Genomic DNA, 20,761 nt, shown 5'->3' with positions numbered 1-20,761 from the left:
GTATAGTAAATAAACAGATGTTCAGTTAAACACAGGATAAATTAAACTGTATGAAACATGGGGGAAAATATTTCATCATAAATTATATATGTTGATGTTATTTTTATAATGTGATAATCATACCTGCCAACTGTCACTATTTGCGGGGGATTTCCCCCATGAAAGCTCCCAAATGGAAATTTTGAAAGAGCTATTTTGTCCACAATTAAAACCAAGTTGCTTTCTTTAAAAAAAGAAAAGCAACACGTGAACCCGAGACCGCTGACTGATAACCAAAAAAAATGTTGCTGATTTTTTTTTTGGCTTTAGATTTGATATAATTGACTGAATAGAATAATAAACCGATGATGTTAAAACACCTTTATTGAAAATATGTAATTGTGTGTGGATTCTTACACAAGTCAATTAAAAGCGATGTTGTATTTTAGTTGGAAATAGAAAAATGTATACAGCTACTATATGAATTCACCTTTTAAGGCTTGACTATTTTATTTATTACTTGAGAGTGTACATCAGTTTTTCTTTGTGTTTAATATACATACAAAGTCCCAATCCTATTGCAATTCTTAGTTTCTGCAAACCGAATGTCTAAAGCATATTGCAAATTGCACAGACCAATCGCAATATAAATTTAAGCACTCAGTTTGCTAAAATAATCTGGATGCATTTATTTCGTCTGTCATATCTTCATATTTTGATTCCTTGATAGCTTCAAATATTTCTTATACTCATTATTGAAGCTGTCGTCTGTACTCACGGTAGATGCTCTATCGTAGAGAAATTGAAAGTCCAATTTCCATGTGAAGTGTAACTCTGTGGCATGCAACTTGTAAAATGTTTCGTATTTTAGCTTTTAGTGTAACACACCAGCTACATTGGGGCCTCTTATAAACTGATAATTTTTTCGGTCTATAAAAACATCTCAAATATTAAGGATTTCCTGAAGTTACTTTAATCGATCCAAATATTCTATGGGAAAAACTTAGTTCTGAAGAAGATTTATAAATACCTGAATATGCTCTCAAAAGAACCAATTAATATAAAAAAAAGATATGTTTCCTATGTAGATATATAAAAATGTATAGATACCAGGATTAATATGTTGTATGCCAGACTCGCATTTCGTCTACAAAGACTCAGCAGTGACACTTGAATAAAAAAATGTTAAAAAGGCCGAATAAAGTACAAAGTTGAAGAGCATTGAAGACCCAAAATTTCGAAACAAAGGTTTTGCCAAATACATCTAAGGTAATCTATTTATTCCTTTGGAAGAAAGTCCTTTGTATTTTGAAAATTTCAAAGTTTATAATAGGACAGTCACTCAAACTAATAGAAAAAGAAAAGAGAAATAGCTAGAGGTCAGAATACCTTAACTTATGATGACCATGATTCAACGTCACATGTCCAGCTCTAACTGCCGTGTCCTGAATTTAGATAAGAAATTCGAAAATTCACGGTCCACGAGTGAAATTAATATCTATGCATGCAAGTGGTTTTCTTGCGCAGCGCAAGAAATAGTGAGTGGAAAGCATACGCACTGATACTCTTGATTACAATACGCATTTGCGTCATCACGTATATTCATTCTAGGCTCAAATCTAACGCTAGTTGAATTCGAATGTCAAAAAACCTACCTCAAGTGTTTTGACTCCGGATTCATGGCCATTTAATCCGAAATTTGTGTAAACGCAAACCGATGTCGTGTCGTGTGAACAGGGTGTAATATAATGAAAATAAATCAAGACGGGTGTATGATAGCTGGTCAACATAATGAATACTAGGGGCGGATCCAGCCATTTTTAAAAGGGGGGGTCCAACCATATGTCCCCATTCAAACGCATTGATCGTCAAAAAAGGGGGTTCCAACCATCGGATCCGCCACTGAATACACAATTTTCGAAATCGCACCATATTGAAAAGATTAAGATGTTATGAGGTTAAACTATTGAAAACAAAACAAAAAAGAATTGAAATTTAATTAACATACATTCCTGTTAATGAATCATTTCCGAAAATTAAAAATATTGTATCAATAAAAACAAACATCAAGTATTTACTGATGGACAATTTATTTATTAAATCAATCTCTTCTTCAAGTCTGACTTTCCATTATATGAATATATTGCTATACAAAATATAAGCAGATATTTAAAAAACCATATATACTAAAACGAAATTAAATAATTAACGTAGTAATTAAATGATTATTGTAAAATATTAAATACGTTTTTTGTGAGATGCAAGGATTTAAAATCGTTGTGAAGTATTTTTTAGATTCACTACAGTTTAAATTTAACTAACTTATGTGTACGCATCCCTGATAGTTGGTGCTAATATGTTGCATATAATTTTCATAAATGTATTCACTGTTAATATATTCTATTAATGACAAATTTAGTTTCAGTTTAAACTTAATAATGCTAATAAATATTTTCTTGGTCTGTTAGTGTATTTTAATGAAATTAAATATTTTGACAGAAATATTGTTTTGTTTAATTATAATTATGCTTTCCGACCTAAGACACATATTTATATGTTAACAGATATATCGTTTTGTTAATTTTCTTCTTGCTTTCCGACATTTGCCCAGGCTGTGATTGAAGTAAATAATGTCACGTGGTAAACGTTAAGAAATAATTAGTTTATTCTGAGACATAATATATTAGTATACTATTCCCAGATTTATTGTCACAATGCACAATAGCACGTTGTATTAAATACTACACACACAACGCACACAGGGGCCGTCTCAAAGCATGAATCATATAATTGCGTTATCATTATACTTGTCGCATTTATTAAAAGGCATATGTTCTACCAAAAGGCAAGTAGGTGGCAATATATAAATGATTTTGTATTGCAATCGAGTCTTTAATTTTCCGATCTTCAAATGAACTTCTATTGTTGAACTAGACAATGTCGCGTGGTAGCCTATCCATAGAGGGACCGTATCAAAGACATAAACAACTACCTGTATCGACGAAGTATTAGATTGGGTCAGGATGCCAGGCTATATAAATGATCGAAACTTTTCGAGACGTTCCGAGAATCTTGTTTCCGAGGATATCGAATGGCCCATAGAAGCTTCCAAAACTCGACAATATATAAGCGTGAACCCCCCTCAGGGGGTTCACGCAACAAAACAATTAATTATATAATGGCTGTAGGATTGTAAAAGTATGAAAAAGGAAAAAAAAACATCTGGCACATTAAACCCCCATGGGCATTTTGAAATGTTGGCGTGTATGGATAATGCATTGAAAATTGAAATAACAACATATTTACTTCAAGAAGTGAAGAGTCTAGAAAAATTGAGAATGAATATATCATAGGCTATCGGAGACTGGTAATCAACTCAAGATCCACTAGGTGCATACTTATTTTATATATATGTAGGACTCAAATCTATGGCGGGTTCCAAATCTATGGCAGATTCCTAATCTATGGCAAATATGACGTTACAAAAGCCAAACAAATCAAATGCATGGCAGTTTTTTTTGTTTTCTCCAAATCTATGGTATCTTGAAATTGCGTAATTTTCCAGAAAATAGAGTAACATATAACGTTACAATTAAATAACGCCATATTACGTCGTCGCCGCCGCTAACGATGGCGGAACCCATAGATTTGAACACCATTTATAGTGCTGTACCGTCCGAATCCCGCGATGAAGAAAGGCACCGCTGTTTTTAGTAGTGGATATTTTAGGAAAGGAGTTATAGTAAATATTTTAGCGTCTACGGCTGGCAAAGTATATAAAGTGAGTGATGAAATTACAGGATACCACTTTGACTTAAATCGTCATCAGTTAAAAAAGATTGATTAACGCTCAAATAAATATTATGTGAAAAGTCGAACTGTTTAATTCTTTTTATAAAAAAACTGATTTCTTGTTTTTTAAGGGACTTCCATTTTTACTAGTTGGTTTAATAAATGGATTAAACAGGTACCATGCGCAGATTAGGAAATGCTTATTTTTTCGGGGCACATCATACACCTTTTCGCTATTACTTAATATTTGAACGTAGGATATTTCCGCCATAGATTAGGAAATTACAAAACTTGCCATAGATTAGGATTTTTAAAAATCTGCCATAGATTTGGGATTGCATGACGTCATATTTACCATAGATTCGGAATCTGCCATAGATCTGGAACCCACCATAGATTGGAGTCCTACATATATATTCAATGTAAAAATAAGGAGATGTGGTATGATTCCCAATGAGACCACTATCCACAAAAGTTCTATAGGCAACCGTACGGCCTTCAACAATGAGAAAAACTCATACTGTATCGTCAGTTTTAAAAGGCCCCGAAATGAAAAATATGAAACAATTCAATTGAGAAAAACTAACGGCCTAATTTATAACAGAACAATTTACGAAAAACAAATATGACAGATATGAACCAACGGCAACCACTGAACTACGGGATCCTGACTTGGGACAGGCACATAAAGTATGTGTTGGGGTTAAACATGTTTGAAGGCACCAATCCCCCTACTAACCATGGACAATGGTTCAATGACACACAACAAAAACAAACTATACGAAACAATAAACAATAAACGAAAACATATACGAGAAAAAGCATTAAACCATTGTCGTGACGTCAGCCTATTCATTTGCCGTGGATTCTTTTTCTAGAATCAACGCTTCCTAAATCTGTCGCTGAAATGGACTCACCAAATTATATTCAATTGTTTCCTTTGTGTGCCTAATTTCATTAAGTTTGAATTAGCTAATTTACTGATTTCTGTTCACTAATGGAATTAATTTCAAAACTTACCTTCAGTTTTTGTAACTTTTATATGCCATCACTGGGAATCGAACCCCTCCTTGAAATCTGTTATATGTGACTGACATCAACACATCCATGAAACCTCTCGGCTACCAATGGGTTGCAAGTTAGATGTCTATTTTATATATATAAATGAACATAGGATACTCATCGCTACAACGGACACACAGGGCTTGTACCTTTATATATACATAATAGGCAACCGTATAGTATAAATCAGTAGCCGCCAGGTTAACGTGGTTAAGATCAATGAGTTGAAGATTCAAGTTAAAGGTAGAGAGAGACTTGTCGGTTTAGGTTCGAATCCCTGTATTCTTTTTGATGTATCTTTTCTTTAGTTTATCCGTTTTTCTTATTTTGTATGTTAGTGTGAATATTTATTTAATAGCTGGTTTTCCCGTTTATGTTTTTGGATTATTATTGGCCAATTCGGGTATTTGATAAAAAATGATTACATTCAATTTATCCATTTTTGTTTTATATTTATATAATATGATTTCATCTGTTTTACTACACGTCTTTACAAATGCTTAACCGCAAATACCTATGCGAGTAAATTGTGATGTGCCAATAATAAGGGTTCTTGCTATAAATTTTGGTAACATACTTATTATATATACTTAAAAATAAATTCGAACATGTCTTATTTTGTAAATTAAGGATGATATTCAGATGCATAATAATTCAAAGACGGACGTGTTATGTTATATTTGTATTTCCTTAACTAATTAATTGTGAACCTTGTTAATGCATCGTTGCACATGATAACATGTCTATTTATATTCACTTACAATACCTTCTAATTAAGAAAAGGCTTTAATTTTGAAAAGAAATCAACACAATAGTTTAAGTAATAGATACAATGGATAAGCGTAGATTCATGAATAACAAACCATTCGCCCTCCGGGCTCATGGTTTCTTTTTCAAGAATCTACGCTTATCCATTGTATCTATATTACATATACTACAAACACTTTAATTACAGGCTTCAGACGGAACAAGCACATATAGAATGTGGCGGGGTTAATCATGTTTGAAGGTTCCAACCCTCCCCAAACCTTGGACAGTGGTGTCACAGTACAACATAAGAACAAACTATAAAAATCAGCTGAAAAGGGCTTAACTCATCAGATCGATACATAGCAGAAAAACATTTAACAAAAAACAGACCGGACGTGGCAGGATATGCATACATCCATAACAACACAAAAGACACAATGTACAGATCTGAGAGTACTCGCAGTTACTGACAGCTAGTTCAAAGCCAATAAAAACCAATAAAAAGTCATATATCTAAGACTAAAAGCAGAAATGTTTTTTTCCTCAAATACGTTTGCGCCGAACTCGTGTGATATCACTATGAAAAATGTGATGTGATATGACTTCCGATGAGACAAACATTCACCATTTAACCGATTTGGATAAATTCTAAAGATGAAATCATTAAGGGTCCAAGTAGGCTGAGACTAATAGTCTTTTTGGACTTGTTTGTCTTTTCGTTGTTTTTCTATTTGACCTGTTTTTTCTACATATGATGTTTGAATGCCCACTTGATATAGTCTTCCTCTTTTTATTATAGTTGATAAAGAACTATTTTACCAAAGTTCACTCTAAATTAAATTATGGGCATAGGACAGATTATAATTAGTGTGAACATTTTTTTACATTATATTTTCTATCGATCTGTAAGATTTTAAGTTACCATTATACGTAAGTTATACAAAAACTAATAACTTATGTTCAAAAACCGATATTGGCGATTATTACCGACTTCTTTCATACCGTTCTCAGTACTAACCTACATATTTTCTTAATTAAACTATGATCAATTCTTACTTATTTTGCGAACCAAATGAAAGTTTTCGACAGAGTCATCTCCACTTGGTCAAGGTAGTTAAACTGTTGTCAGTTCCCTTGTCCCATTGAATAAATACAATAGCTATTGTTCTCTGTGGAGTTTATTCAATGGGACCTTTAAATTTCTTCTAAGAGAAATCTTTCATTCATTGATTAGATTACCTGACCAAAAAAATTATCTTCTTAGTTGATTAAAATAGATGTATAAACTACAAAACTGCATGTGATGTTGAATATTATTCAATATCAATAATATATTTTCAATCTGTTCAATATAAACACTGATTAAATTATGAAAAGTTTATTTCTGACAAATTTATTGGTATTGTTCCAATTGAATTTGCATTTTTTTTTGGTGGTTGTTCAGTTATAGAATACATTTAAGAAGGCCTTAATTTAAACATCATCATTTTCCAATTTTTATTTGTCAAATACACACACACAAAAAAAACCAAATTTCAATAGTACAATATTGAAAATTTTGTCAGAAATCAACTTTTAATTTTTGTATCAGTGTTTATATTGAACAAATTGAAAATGTATTGATGATATTGAAAAAATACAACATCACATGCAGTTTTGTGTGTCCTTATTTAGTATTGGTACATGTATTTTCATCATTGAAAGCTATTTTTTTTTGTTCAGGTAAATTAATCAATGAGTGATGGATTTCTCTTAGAAGAAATTTTTAAAAGGTCCCATTGAATAAACTCCACAGAGAACAATAGCTATAATTGTATTTATTAGATGGGATAAAAGAACTTACAAAAGTTTAAATCGACAGGTAACCTTCAAGTGAATCTGTGGAAAAGTATCATTTCTTTCGCAATAATTTAATTTTGGATGTAACGCTTCTTCTGATTGGCTGACGTTGTTTTGTTTATCAGCTCATAGACATAATTTTGTCATGTGACCGTGACGTCATCAAGGTTTTTTCATGGTTTACTCCGGTTTAAAATGGAATTTAGAATTAAATTATAAGAAATGACTGTAATATTTTTTCTGTCTATTCGAAATAACATAAAAAATGTGGTGCACACTTTAAAATAAACCGCTACGCGGGTTATTCAGTATGCACCACAATTTTGATGTTATTTCTTCATAGACAGAAAAGATATTACAGTCATTCCTTAAATAATTGTATTCTTTGTAGAATAAAAATTGAAAACAACACGTTATATATTCCATGCGTCCGAAGCGCTTCTCTGGATTTGAAAGCCGAATATTTGAAATAACAACCAATACAGTCGAAGAGCTTATGACTTATATGATTCTAACAGGTGCTCATTACTATCTGCTGAACGGATTAAACTATAACCTTGGAAATAAAATTTGAAATACTTTCCAATGGTACAATCTTTAAAAACATAAGGCATTGATAGGTGTTTTACTGTTGATTCACGCTGCAAAATTATAAAACAACAAGCGTAGCGACCTGTTAAATACGCCCCTTTCATTCAAAAGCTAAATAGCATGAGGGACTGGATGGGTGGTTCTTCATTTCTGTATTCTTTAATGTTTTAGGCCATTTTTCTCTATTCTTTATAAATTTTGCCTGTTGTTCTCTATTCTTTACATTTTATCACCCCATTATTCTCTATTCTTTATCTTTTGGTCTTTTTTCTCTACTCTTTACTGTTTTTTCCTTTATTCTGCATATCTTGCCCATTATTCTCTATTCTGTAAACCCATCCACAGATATTGTAATTAAAAATCTTAAACAAAACCACTTTGTACAATGTCTGCTGATATAATGTATCTACAACGATATCATCCGTCGTACCACAGAAATAAACTTGATAAGCAATTACAGAACAAAGGGTAAATTAAATTCATTAGTAAGCTTCTGATGATTGTGTGTATAGTAGAGGGTCTCGATGGGGACCCTCATTTCTTTATTCTTTATTTTTTAGACCATTTTTCTCTATTCATTATTTACCTTTATTATTCTTTATTTTGCTCTCTATTCTATATATTTTAGCACCCTTTTGTTCTCTATTCTTTATTTTTTTGTCTATTTTTCTTATTCTTTATGTTTTTGGCCATTTATTCTGCATCTTTTGCAAATTATTAGCTATTCTGTAAACACCATCCACACCCTCATAGTATTGTTTTACTTATTCATTTCTCCGTGTTTCATCTACTCGTGATTTTGAGATTGGGATTTCCCTCAAAGTCTTATACTACATTGGTTATTCCTTCGTATGGTGTATATAAGTAAGCTTTGGAAGTATCTGTGCAATGTATATGGACATGTTTCACGTTTCACATATCATTTGGATTTTATAATTTCACACATAATTTTTTAAAACAGTGACTTGGAAAAGATCGCAGAGCAAGGTAATATACGGGTCAGTACTGTTTACATGTAAAAACCTGGGCGTTATGTATATTTGTCATTTCATCTGATTTATTAATGTTACACCAAAGAATTCAACTAATGTAACTTTTGTGTTGACATGAAATATCATTGATATGTTCATTTTCTGTAAATTTACTGTTGATAAAATGTTGAAATATTCAAAACGGTAAGGTTTTTCTACCTGCAGGTAAAGATTGCCGTAGCCGTAATTTGCACCTTTTATTTTAATCTTCGGTTATGAATGCCCTTCAACTTTGTAATCTTTGATTTGGCTTTGCAAATGTTTTTATTAGAGCGCCACTGAAGAGTCTTATGTAGACGTAACGCGCGTCAGGCGTACCAGATTATGAGCCTGGTATCTTTGATATGGTTATTTTTTCATACCCTGGAAATTCAACGGCAGAAAGACAAGATGTCAAAACATTACCTGGTATCCCTGTTATCTACTTCAGCTATTATAATGTACCTTGATCGAAGAAGATATCACAAGTTTTCATGATGATCAGATGATGACTTTGAATCGATACTTGTCGACTTCTTGTGAAAAACGTAAAACAAATTCAACTGTTGTAGGTTTTGTAAATACATGTACATAACACCAGCAGCACATGGGCATTTCCAAACCAAGCATTGCCTCCATAGAAATATGTAACGATTTTTAGGTTTTGTGCGCAACTTTATTGATACTGTTTAACTTCTGCTACAAATCACAACATGAAGCTTTTTGTTGAGTGAGAGCAGCAAAGAATTTAAAAAAAAGATTCATATGGTGTCGAGCAAATGATATTTTGCAATATAGTTGTAATGAAAATCTGGTATCGATTTATCGTATTGTATTTGGGTGCTTTTCATGATAGAAACAACACTTTTTCTCTGTTTTACCAGCAAACCGAAAGATGACTTGATAAGTTTGGGTCTGACTTATCAACGTCGGGTCAAATATTATGATGTTGTCGACAAGTCCTTGTCAAATTTGTTTTGTTCAGGTCAAACATATTTTAGTCTCTGATGCATGATTTTTTATTATTAATTGTTTTTGGCTTTTAACTAGCTTTCAGTAAATGCGAGTACTCTCAAATCGTACTTGCGTGTTAATTTGACCTGTTGACACAATTTGTAATGCATTTCTGTTTTTCAATGTTTACTTATTTTGTGTTATAGCTCGTCTTACTATTTTTAGTATGTACCACCTTTGAAAAGTATTTAGTATGACGAAAAAATTTCACTTCTGTACTCGTACTATGAATAACAAGTTTATTTTGTAAACAATGTTTCTGTACTAACAACAAAATTATTATATTTAAATTTACCTGTGTACGTTACTTTATTTAACGCCATTTTGTCCTAGGTTAAAGTTGTCTTTTTGACATTGAAACACCTTTTTTATTTATATGTGTCATAGATCAAACTTATTCGTTCAGTGTAAATTTAATTGTTTTTGTGTATTGTCTTTTTGATCGAGTTAAGCCATTTCGATTGATATTTTATTGTGTGTTTTATTATGTTGTAATGTTATACCACTGTTTCAGGTTAGGGTGAATGTTGGCGCCTGTTAAAACGTTTAAACCCGCTGCATTTTTGTGCACCTGTCCTTAGTCAGGAGCCTGTTGTTCAGTGGTTGTCGTTTGTTGGTGTGGTTCATAAGTGTTTCTCGTTTCTCGTTTTTTATATAGATTAGACCGTTGGTTTTCCTAATAGAATTGTTTTACACTAGTCTTTTTGGGGTCCTTTATAGCTTGCTGTTCGGTGTGAGCCAAGGCTCCGTGTTGAAGGCCGTACTTTGACCTGTTATTGTTTACTTTTGACGCATTGTGACTTGGATGGATAGTTGTCTCATTGGCACTCATACCACATCTTCTTATTTATATTAACGTCAAAAAGCCGTGATATGCAATTTCATGATCAGTTCAGAAGAGTTACAGCCATAGGAAACATCGATAACACATTATACATTACAAAGAAAACCGTCACCACTGAGACGGCAATATTAAAACGTTTCAGACAGTAAAACGAGAATGAGTGCACCAAAACCTTCACATTGTTCCAAGCTTCAATCGGCATTCGTCATATATAAGTAATACAGTTATTTCATCTTAGTCTGAATGTCAGAAACGTACGGTGCGTCGATGAACAGATAATGCATAGAGTATGCACTGCATGGGTAAACCGACGAGATTCTTGAGCCGAGTTCTGCAATTTGAAACTTTTTTGACACTTTACCTTAAATTTTATATAGGCAGATACCAGCTATATCCCGTAAAATGACATCTCTGATTATCTGATCCTAAACAAATGAATATAGAAAATGTGTTGTGCTCAGAATCCAAATGATGAAGATGTAGGTCCATTATACACATGCAACTAAATATACAAATTGAATGTTAAATCTCGCCCTTCAACGGTTTTCTTCCGAATGCAAAAAAGCTGATATTTTTCTTACATTGACCTAATATTGTTTTTATACTGCAGCTGATAATGGCTACACTTATCGTCATGGAAATGTTCACACAAAATTTAAATGTATTTCCATCACTAAACGAACCCCAGGTTGTGAAGAAAATTAACGTGACATGAAATCGACATTGCACGAAATATCGCTTTGTTACTATAGTTGGTAGATAAAGGCAACAGGAAGTGTTCTAGCTTCAGTATAAAAAAGTTTACATATATACATATGTAAGAACTTATGTTTATTCTAAAGCACTACACATTTACTTCGAGAGCACATGTTTACGTAAATTCTAACAATGTGGGTTTTTTTTCAGAATGCATAGTCTTCAGGGACCTTTATTCGTTATACTTACCGTGCTTTATGTACTTGCTCCAGGGATTGCGACGAACAATATTCCATACTATTACTCAGTGTGTGTCCCTTGGGCTTGGAGTAGAGGTATCGTAGATATCTAATTATTTTTTACAATGATATCACACCATACAACCGAACAATATCATTTTATTTAAAACACGACGGATACGACCAGACACAGCTGTAGTCATATTGTTCAAGGGAGGAAAGGAGAAGGGTCAATTTCCCCTGTATTTTTTCACTCACAGGATCAAAATCTAAAAGTAGTCAAATCCTAGCTGGAAATTGAACATTCAAGTGTCTGAATATATCATATGCTTGAAATATTTTAATCACAAACATACATATATCCCATAAAGTAAAAAAAATATTCGTCGCTACAAGTTATCGTTAAAGACATTTTGAAACAAAATTGCAAATTTTACGTGTTTTTTTTCAAATTATGCATAGAAGTACATAGCTAACCAAAATGAATTAATTAGTATCCGAAAGAAAATACACAGTCAGGTTTGCTTCCAACATAATTTTTGTTCCGGTTAACGATGTTATTCTTATACAAATTTGAGATAAATATTCAAAATTTATCAGCATCTTTCAAAATTACCGTTTTGTGCTATCTTTAGGCGTTTATAATTTGATTACCTGTTTAGCAATAAGCTATAATATTGTATATACCTTAGAGTACACATATTAGGCTGTGATAATAGGAATTTATAAGAAAAATTGAAAGAAAATGTTTGAAAAGGACTTTAATGTGAAATAAATTCAAGAGAAATTGGCCCTACTCCTTTTGCATTTTTCTGTTTATTTCTTCACTTCTTGGACGAAATAGGCTGCTAACTGCTTCATTCTACTTAATATTGTCAAAATAACAAAACACAGTTTCCTTAATTTTTATGTAAACACCTTAAAGGCACTCACTTGTTGAAGGACTAACGGCATAGAATTTATTTAACTTTTTTTTCCTTTTTAAGTCAACAGACATCCTTGTGCTCTTAGTCTGCAGGAACAAATAAATTTAAATCTTTAATTTCTTTTTCAGCATATTATTACTGTAGAAACCAAAATAGGGAAAATAAAAATAAAATATGCGAACTTACATCCAAACTGGAGCGAGTTCAAACAGAATTAGAAAGACAGAAAAATATCACAGCAAATTTCAACGCAGAACTTTTAAAAAGAATCTCCTCATCTATCACAGAACAGAACAGTTTATGGCTAAAATGCATCACTGTAACTCCTGGGAGACATTGCGACATCACACAAGGTTGTGCAACTAAAGAGACAATATGTCGTCCAATTAATGTGTGAACATTGCGATAGTTAATGGACAAACGTAACTACTTTATTTTAAACATTTAGAGTAATTTACGTAACTACTCAACATTTGGAGTAATTTGTTGTCAGGAGTTTTTTCATTATATCTATTATTGAACTGATAGGATAACTTGTTTATTTAGAAATTTTTGGTGGTAAATTGTCAGAGACATCGAGTTTCGAAACCACAAAAACATACGAGTTTCATTTATTGTAAGATCAGGAAGATTTGCTTTGGCTAATTTCATCTTGAAATAAGATTTATCTGTTTATTAAATTTAGACCCATGGACATGTTGTTGTCTCTGGTCGTCTATCACATTTCTTGAGACGCCAATTCTCGGCATTTGCTAGCTTATCAAAAGAAGAACAGGAAGAACGGGATCCTTTGAACTTGTCTCGGCATTTGCTAGCTAATCAAAAGAAGAACAGGAAGAACGGGATCCTTTGAACTTGTCTCGGCATTTGCTAGCTAATCAAACGTAGAACAGGAAGAACGGGATCCTTTGAACTTGTCTCGGCATTTGCTAGCTAATCAAACGTAGAACAGGAAGAACGGGATCCTTTGAACTTGTCTCGGCATTTGCTAGCTAATCAAAAGAAGAACAGGAAGAACGGGATCCTTTGAACTTGTCTCGGCATTTGCTAGCTAATCAAACGTAGAACAGGAAGAACGGGATCCTTTGAACTTGTCTCGGCATTTGCTAGCTAATCAAAAGAAGAACAGGAAGAACGGGATCCTTTGAACTTGTCTCGGCATTTGCTAGCTAATCAAACGTAGAACAGGAAGAACGGGATCCTTTGAACTTGTCTCGGCATTTGCTAGCTAATCAAAAGAAGAACAGGAAGAACGGGATCCTTTGAACTTGTCTCGGCATTTGCTAGCTAATCAAAAGAAGAACAGGAAGAACGGGATCCTTTGAACTTGTCTCGGCATTTGCTAGCTAATCAAAAGAAGAACAGGAAGAACGGGATCCTTTGAACTTGTCTCGGCATTTGCTAGCTAATCAAACGTAGAACAGGAAGAACGGGATCCTTTGAACTTGTCTCGGCATTTGCTAGCTAATCAAACGTAGAACAGGAAGAACGGGATCCTTTGAACTTGTCTCGGCATTTGCTAGCTAATCAAACGTAGAACAGGAAGAACGGGATCCTTTGAACTTGTCTCGGCATTTGCTAGCTAATCAAACGTAGAACAGGAAGAACGGGATCCTTTGAACTTGTCTCGGCATTTGCTAGCTAATCAAAAGAAGAACAGGAAGAACGGGATCCTTTGAACTTGTCTCGGCATTTGCTAGCTAATCAAAAGAAGAACAGGAAGAACGGGATCCTTTGAACGTGTGCAATGCACAGAACAACCTGTACAGAACTTCAATACATAAAACAACAATTAAACGATACATTTAAGTCTAGCTTCAAACATTTAACGTGTGCATATCATTCTTGTGCGTTCCCTAACCAAAACAACCAGACCAGGTGTAATTTTTGAACAACAAAAGAATTATAGTCACTTTAATCAATAAGTCTAAAATCAAACAAAAAAAAAAAAGATTTACATGACACTTTCTTACTTGCTAGCTTCATAAATGATACTAATGGAAAAGGTTTGAAGTGTAATACCACTGTTTATCAAATTCCTGCAGTTCGTTTAAACAAATAAATTGAATGAATTAAATCATGCAATATCAGACAAATATGATTCCAAAAACAAGCAACATTGAGTATGTTTATCTGTCTCTGAAATTAATGTCAAACAAATTCATGAATACTACTTCAATAAAAAACAAGGAGATGTGGTATGATTTCCAATGAGCCAAATACCCAACAAAGTCCAAATGACGAGGCTGTAAGCAACTACAGGTCATTGTACCGTACGGCCTTCAACAATGAGCAAACCCCAAACTTTAAAGTCAGCTGTAAGCAACTATAGGTCACTGTACGGCCTTATATTCGGTAAAAAGCTCTTAAGAGCTTATGTTTGTATTGTTATATGTGAACCGAATCAAAATAAAACTTTCGTATTCGTATTCGTATTCAACAATGAGCAAACCACAAACGGTAAAGTCAGCTTTAAACAACTATAGATCACCGTACGGCCTTCAACGATGAGCAAACCCCATACTTTAAAATCAGCTTTAAGCAACTATAGGCCATAGTACGGCCTTCAACAATGAGCAAACCCCAAACTTTAAAGTCAGCTGTAAGCAACTATAGGTCACTGTACGGCCTTCAACAATGAGCAAACCACAAACGGTAAAGTCAGCTTTAAGCAACTATTGATCACCGTACGGCCTTCAACGATGAACAAACCCCATACTTTAAAATTAGCCTTAAGCAACTATAGGTCACCGTACGGCCTTCAACAATGAACAAACCACAAACTTTAAAGTCAGCTTTCAGCAACTATAGGTCGCTGTACGGCCTTCAACAATGAGCAAACCACAAACGGCAAAGTCAGCTTTAAGCAACGATTGATCACTTCAACGATGAGCAAACCCCATTCTTTAAAATCAGCCCTAAGATATATAAGAAGGTCATGGTAACAAAAGAATAAAGCTTGTTTCTACAACACTACAACGAAAATTAGGGGATTCAACTGTATGAGGTACATATAAAAGGAGTTCAGAGCGCTGGAGTGCATTCGTTAGCGTGCATTGAGACTTGCCCAATTCTTATTTTATTCAAAAATATGTTGGTTTTTATTAAATTTAGAGTGCGAGTCGCATTGACTTATAATATGTAAAGTACTAGTATCTTATTCCATAATTCCACTGTTGCAGAGAAGAAATTTACAGAATATTTGCCTTTGCCTTGAATATAGTTATTCTTACTTCCTACAAAACCTGGTATTCGTTAAACCATATATTTTGACATAAAAAAATGTGTGACACAGTTTCAATTTATGATTTTTTCTTCGTTCCGTACACGTTTCTGATCGAATTTCAACATATAATTTCTCAATATTCGTGAGTTTAGCTACCATGTAACTCTACGTGCGTCATCAAGCTAGATATTATAAAGCCTTTGTATTGAGATAATAATAATAATAATAATAATAATAATAATAATAATAATAATAATATTTTTTTTTATTTAAAGAGGGTAACTCAATTAGAACTTGTCTTAAACAAAATACATTTATACAGTTAACATTCATACATCAAAATACAACATAGATATAAATCATTCAGACATTTAAATGGCAACAATTAATACAGTGTTTATATTTTAACCATAAAAGAAAAAATATTTAACTTAAAGCTTGCATAGAATTTTAAAGAAAATGATTGTAACAATGTTTCTTGAATAATTCCACATTACGACATTTTTTTTTTGTGAAGGGTAAATCATTCCATACCTTGATTGCAGAATAATGAAAAGACTTTTTATAAAAATTAGTATTTGGAACGAATAGATCCTTATAAGAGATAGATCCTTATTAGAGACAGATCGTAAGTTGCGGTGTTGAACATCATTGTTAGTTAGCATTGATAACTATGCGCGTTTCATCTTAAAAACAAAAATGTTTACAACGGTTATAACTGTCAGTTAAACGTTAGTTTGAGTTACTAGAACTGTACCCAGTCAATCACTCTCAGTGTCAGTATTCCGTTGGGCGAAAACAGCTTTCGACGTTGTTCGTATTGTTCTTTTAACGTCCAACTGGAAGACGTCTTTATTGTGACGTCGGCCTTTCCCATCAATCTCCTCTTTCCTTCACAACGACGTGAAAAGAAATACACGCAAAGATTCAGCAACTTTTCGCAGAAAAATGATCGAAATGGAGGCCACAGATGTCGCTATGACCATATATATTCCAAGGATGTACGGAATAGGTTATATTTTTGATGGAATGTAAGTATTCTAAGAATTCAGTAAAGAAAAAAATGTATTATGTGAGCTATAAATGCTTTGATTTCGCGATGGGGTTGGGGATTTGTGAAATCATTCGACAACACAATATTAATTGGTAATAATGGTTAGGGAATTCAATAAAAAAAAACAATTACAAAACGAAAAGAAATAATCAATTCCGTCAAATCATGTTATACAAATTGTATGTTGTAGGTTTGACAAGCAGATTGTCAAACAATGTGAAAAGAAGATCAAAGAAATGGAAAAGGGGATTAAAAAACACAATCAAATTTACAAGAAATTGCAGGATCAACAAAAGGTAATAATTATAATTCACATCAGCCCCCTAAACGAACAAAAAAATAATGTGAGATAAAATAAAACAGAAAAAGGTTATTGTCAGACAAAAAGGGATTGACCAACGCAACCCTTTAAAGAATTACTATGAAAAGAGCGAATTGAAAGATACGACCCCCCTGAATTTTTACTTAGGACAGAAGTTATTGTTACTAAGATAAGAACCTCAACATTCATCAAATAACAGGACTTCTGACAAATATTCTTGTAAAATTGTATGTAAAATGACAACAAATGCTTTAAGTATGACTATTATTTGAGTCAGTTCTAAGAAACCTTATTTCTAAAATTTGAATAAAAATAACATTTCAGGTGTGTTGGCTTGCCAACAGAAAAGTTGCATACAAATTGGATACTTCAAAGAAGATTAATGATTACATAGAAGAAAATGTAAGTGCGCATGGAGAACGCACAACACAAAAAGCGATAAAAAAGGTTCAGAAACATCTTCAAGAAACATTAAAGCAAGCGAAAAGGACGGAACAAAAGCACAAAAATCTTCTGGAACAGGAGTCCAGGATAAGATCATCTGTCAAAAAGGTAAATATGCAACATTATAATACAAAGCAGACAAAACCATCAATGTATTCGACTAAACAATTAGGGATTATAAAAAAAATATATTTAGCACTTAATTGTCGAAAAATATTGGATGAAACACCAACGATAGTCTCTAACACATATATAGACACAAATAAAAGTAGATTAATATTAGCCTTTAATTCAACAACCTAGAAAGGCACGTTTGGCGCCCAATGTTTTTTTTTGCTGAACAAACACTGAAAAAATGTATGACTGGTTTTGGTGCTGGGTACACGCAAAGGAAGTGAAATAACTATTTCCTTGCAGAGTACAGGATAAGATCTAGAACTAATAGTGTAATAGTTCAAGGTTTGGTAAATTATTTTGCACAGAGTACATAAAATTTCATCCACAATAGTTCTTTTTTGATTAACCTTTGTCATTCTATTTGTTTAGCTGGAACAGGACATAGTCAAAATGATTGAATTCCAAGTGAATGATAGGACACGAACTTCAATACCCGTGTAAGTAATTTGCATACGAACTGAAGCCAGCCAAATATTCATCTGTTAATTATCTTTGAAGAAAGTATGTTGACCTTTAATTGTCTTGTTGCTTTACCATCGCTGGATACTTTCCCACATCTCTTTTTTCCCATGTAACAATACGCAACACTGACAAAAGCACAGAAAGTTTTCAAGATATAGATAACAAATGTCTTTTTCAGCAAACAAACAATATACGATAATAGAAAAAATCATCTCAAGTGCAAGTACTAAATGTGTCAACTATCTAACTACAAAAGCACATGTGTATCACAAAATTAACAAATGCTTATGATTAACAACATAAGAGAGAAAATGGATAAAAGAGATCATGTTAAAGCCAAAAAAAAAGAATAAAGATTCGATTATTTAAAGGGCGATTTAAAGGAATATATACAACAGTCGGTGCATGGGAATAAAATTTTGGAAAATTTATGGAAAATTCGCACAAAATGTGTTGGTAGATGAAAAGTCAACATGCTTTACAATGTAACAATCAAGTACGCACTACAATATTTTTATTTCATTTCAGTAATAGTAGGATACACACAATCATACCGATACAAACTCTTGTGCAAAGAATGAGTAGCAAATACCAGTTTACCATGCCTCAGGTTAGTTCATTTATTATATTCATGAGCATATGTCATGTGACTGGGATAATTTATTGTGCAGTTTAAAACACAAATTACTTGTGTGTTAACCAATGTATTGTCAAGTGGTCACTTCTATAAAGATTGTTACAAGAGCTTTTAGAAAAATGTTGACTGTTGATATCTGAGTCAAAATTTGAATAAATTAGTAATCAAATTACCCGATTCAAGATGTTTCAGATGATTTGAAAGGGTGACATTTAATTATAAGCTTCCATGACAACATACATGGAATTGACAACTTGCCAAATTTGTAAATTGTTGCTTCCTAACTGTCTAGCGGAAAACATTTCATGCATATTCACGACTAGAAAATATTAAAAATTAGTACAATAGGTAGTCTCTAAAAGAATTATGGACCGACAATAAAAAAAAACCGGTGTGTTGGATAGAAACAGAATTTTTACCTTGCAACAGGCCACCTACAAACAGTAGTTGCAAGGAGTTAATTTAATTTTAAAACAATATTTTTAGCAAAAATTTATAAGAAAAAAATATTTCTCTGAATTAAAATGAAATATTGACAGTGAAGCACAATTCAAATAAGTAAAAAAATAAATATCAGATTTTATTTAATAAAATACTCAAGTTTTTATTCTGTCTTTTATTTTTTTTAATTTACTTTTTTTAAATATTTTTCAGGAGTTTAATGAAAAGAATGGATTCTATGCAAGGTTGCCAGATTTTGAATTAATCAAACGTGAATTCCGTAGATAAAGACTGTGATATTGAGTCGAAGAGCATAACATACAACATACATTTTTGTAAATGACTTTTCGTGTGTTTTATTTATTTTATTTTTGTACTGAATAAATTATAATATATTTTTTTCATTTTTCATTTCACATTTATACGTTAATTCCCAGCTAATCGGAAGAAAAGACCTGAATCACTCACGTCGATTTAATTTTTCGTAGTCACTAAAGACAGCATTTTATCACAACCAAATGAATTCTTTTTTGTCCTTTGAAGCCTTAATTTTGTTCAAATCTGCCGTCAGGGTCAATCAGATCGGCCAATCTTCAAAAATTTACTCCTCAAAAACTGCATAATGAAATTTATATCTTTTAGCCTCTTCAGTTAATCCATATTAAAAGTTGATCAACTGGCAACCATGACCGCCGTATTAGTGACTCTTTTCACACGGTAGACTGTTCCAATGATTTTGTGAACATGGAGCTATGTTTTTATAACTTCAACAGGAGAGACAGCTGTGTTCAATAATAAAAACATTTCGCATACACGTTAAATCAAATAGAAAAAAGTAGTAGATACTAAAGGAGGAACCAAATGACAACAGTTGAAGAGAGACAGACGAAACTATGGTCAAAAAGAAAAAAGTCGAGAAGACAAAGAAAATCCAAAAAACATGACACAGAAACAAAACATTAAGCAACTTGTGGCACACTATGGTGCTCGAAAGGATCAGTAGATATTATTCCTCTTGCAACATCTTGTATTTTTTTGGGGTATAAAATCCTTTTACTAAATGGGTTTTGTTTTAACCTTTAGAGTAATCTAAATTACAAAAACCATCGGTACTTGTAAATTATCTAACTCTTATAGATGACCATATGACAAGTTTCAAATGAAACAGTTTTTTTTCATACCACCGGATGGAAAAGATCACTGTACAGTGAAACCTGTCTAAACCGAACCTCTTCGGGATTCAAGATTTTGTTAGG

The 20,761-nt window shown here is 32.7% G+C and overlaps 1 protein-coding gene and 1 long non-coding RNA gene across 2 annotated transcripts; both read left to right on the top strand.

The window, feature by feature from the left end:
- Positions 1 to 8,790: 8,790 nt before the first annotated feature.
- Positions 8,791 to 13,436, top strand: LOC127733059 (uncharacterized). The gene is made up of 3 exons (XR_007996690.1): positions 8,791 to 9,000; positions 11,788 to 11,912; positions 12,871 to 13,436. It is a non-coding gene; the product is annotated as an uncharacterized LOC127733059 (long non-coding RNA).
- Positions 13,437 to 16,688: 3,252 nt separating this feature from the next.
- On the top strand, positions 16,689 to 19,903 carry LOC127733043 (uncharacterized). The gene is made up of 5 exons (XM_052242320.1): positions 16,689 to 17,318; positions 17,669 to 17,896; positions 18,335 to 18,402; positions 18,956 to 19,037; positions 19,719 to 19,903. Exons 1-5 carry the CDS (start codon positions 17,259 to 17,261, stop codon positions 19,791 to 19,793), a joined length of 513 nt encoding a protein of 170 aa, XP_052098280.1. The 5' UTR covers positions 16,689 to 17,258; the 3' UTR covers positions 19,794 to 19,903.
- The last annotated feature ends 858 nt before the right edge of the window (positions 19,904 to 20,761 follow it).

The sequence above is a fragment of the Mytilus californianus genome, unplaced genomic scaffold (assembly GCF_021869535.1).
Source record: "Mytilus californianus isolate M0D057914Y unplaced genomic scaffold, xbMytCali1.0.p SCAF_3, whole genome shotgun sequence".
Classification (NCBI taxonomy): domain Eukaryota; kingdom Metazoa; phylum Mollusca; class Bivalvia; order Mytilida; family Mytilidae; genus Mytilus; species Mytilus californianus.
The sequence above is the reverse complement of the archived record's forward strand: the minus strand, read 5'-3'. Positions and strand labels throughout refer to the sequence as shown.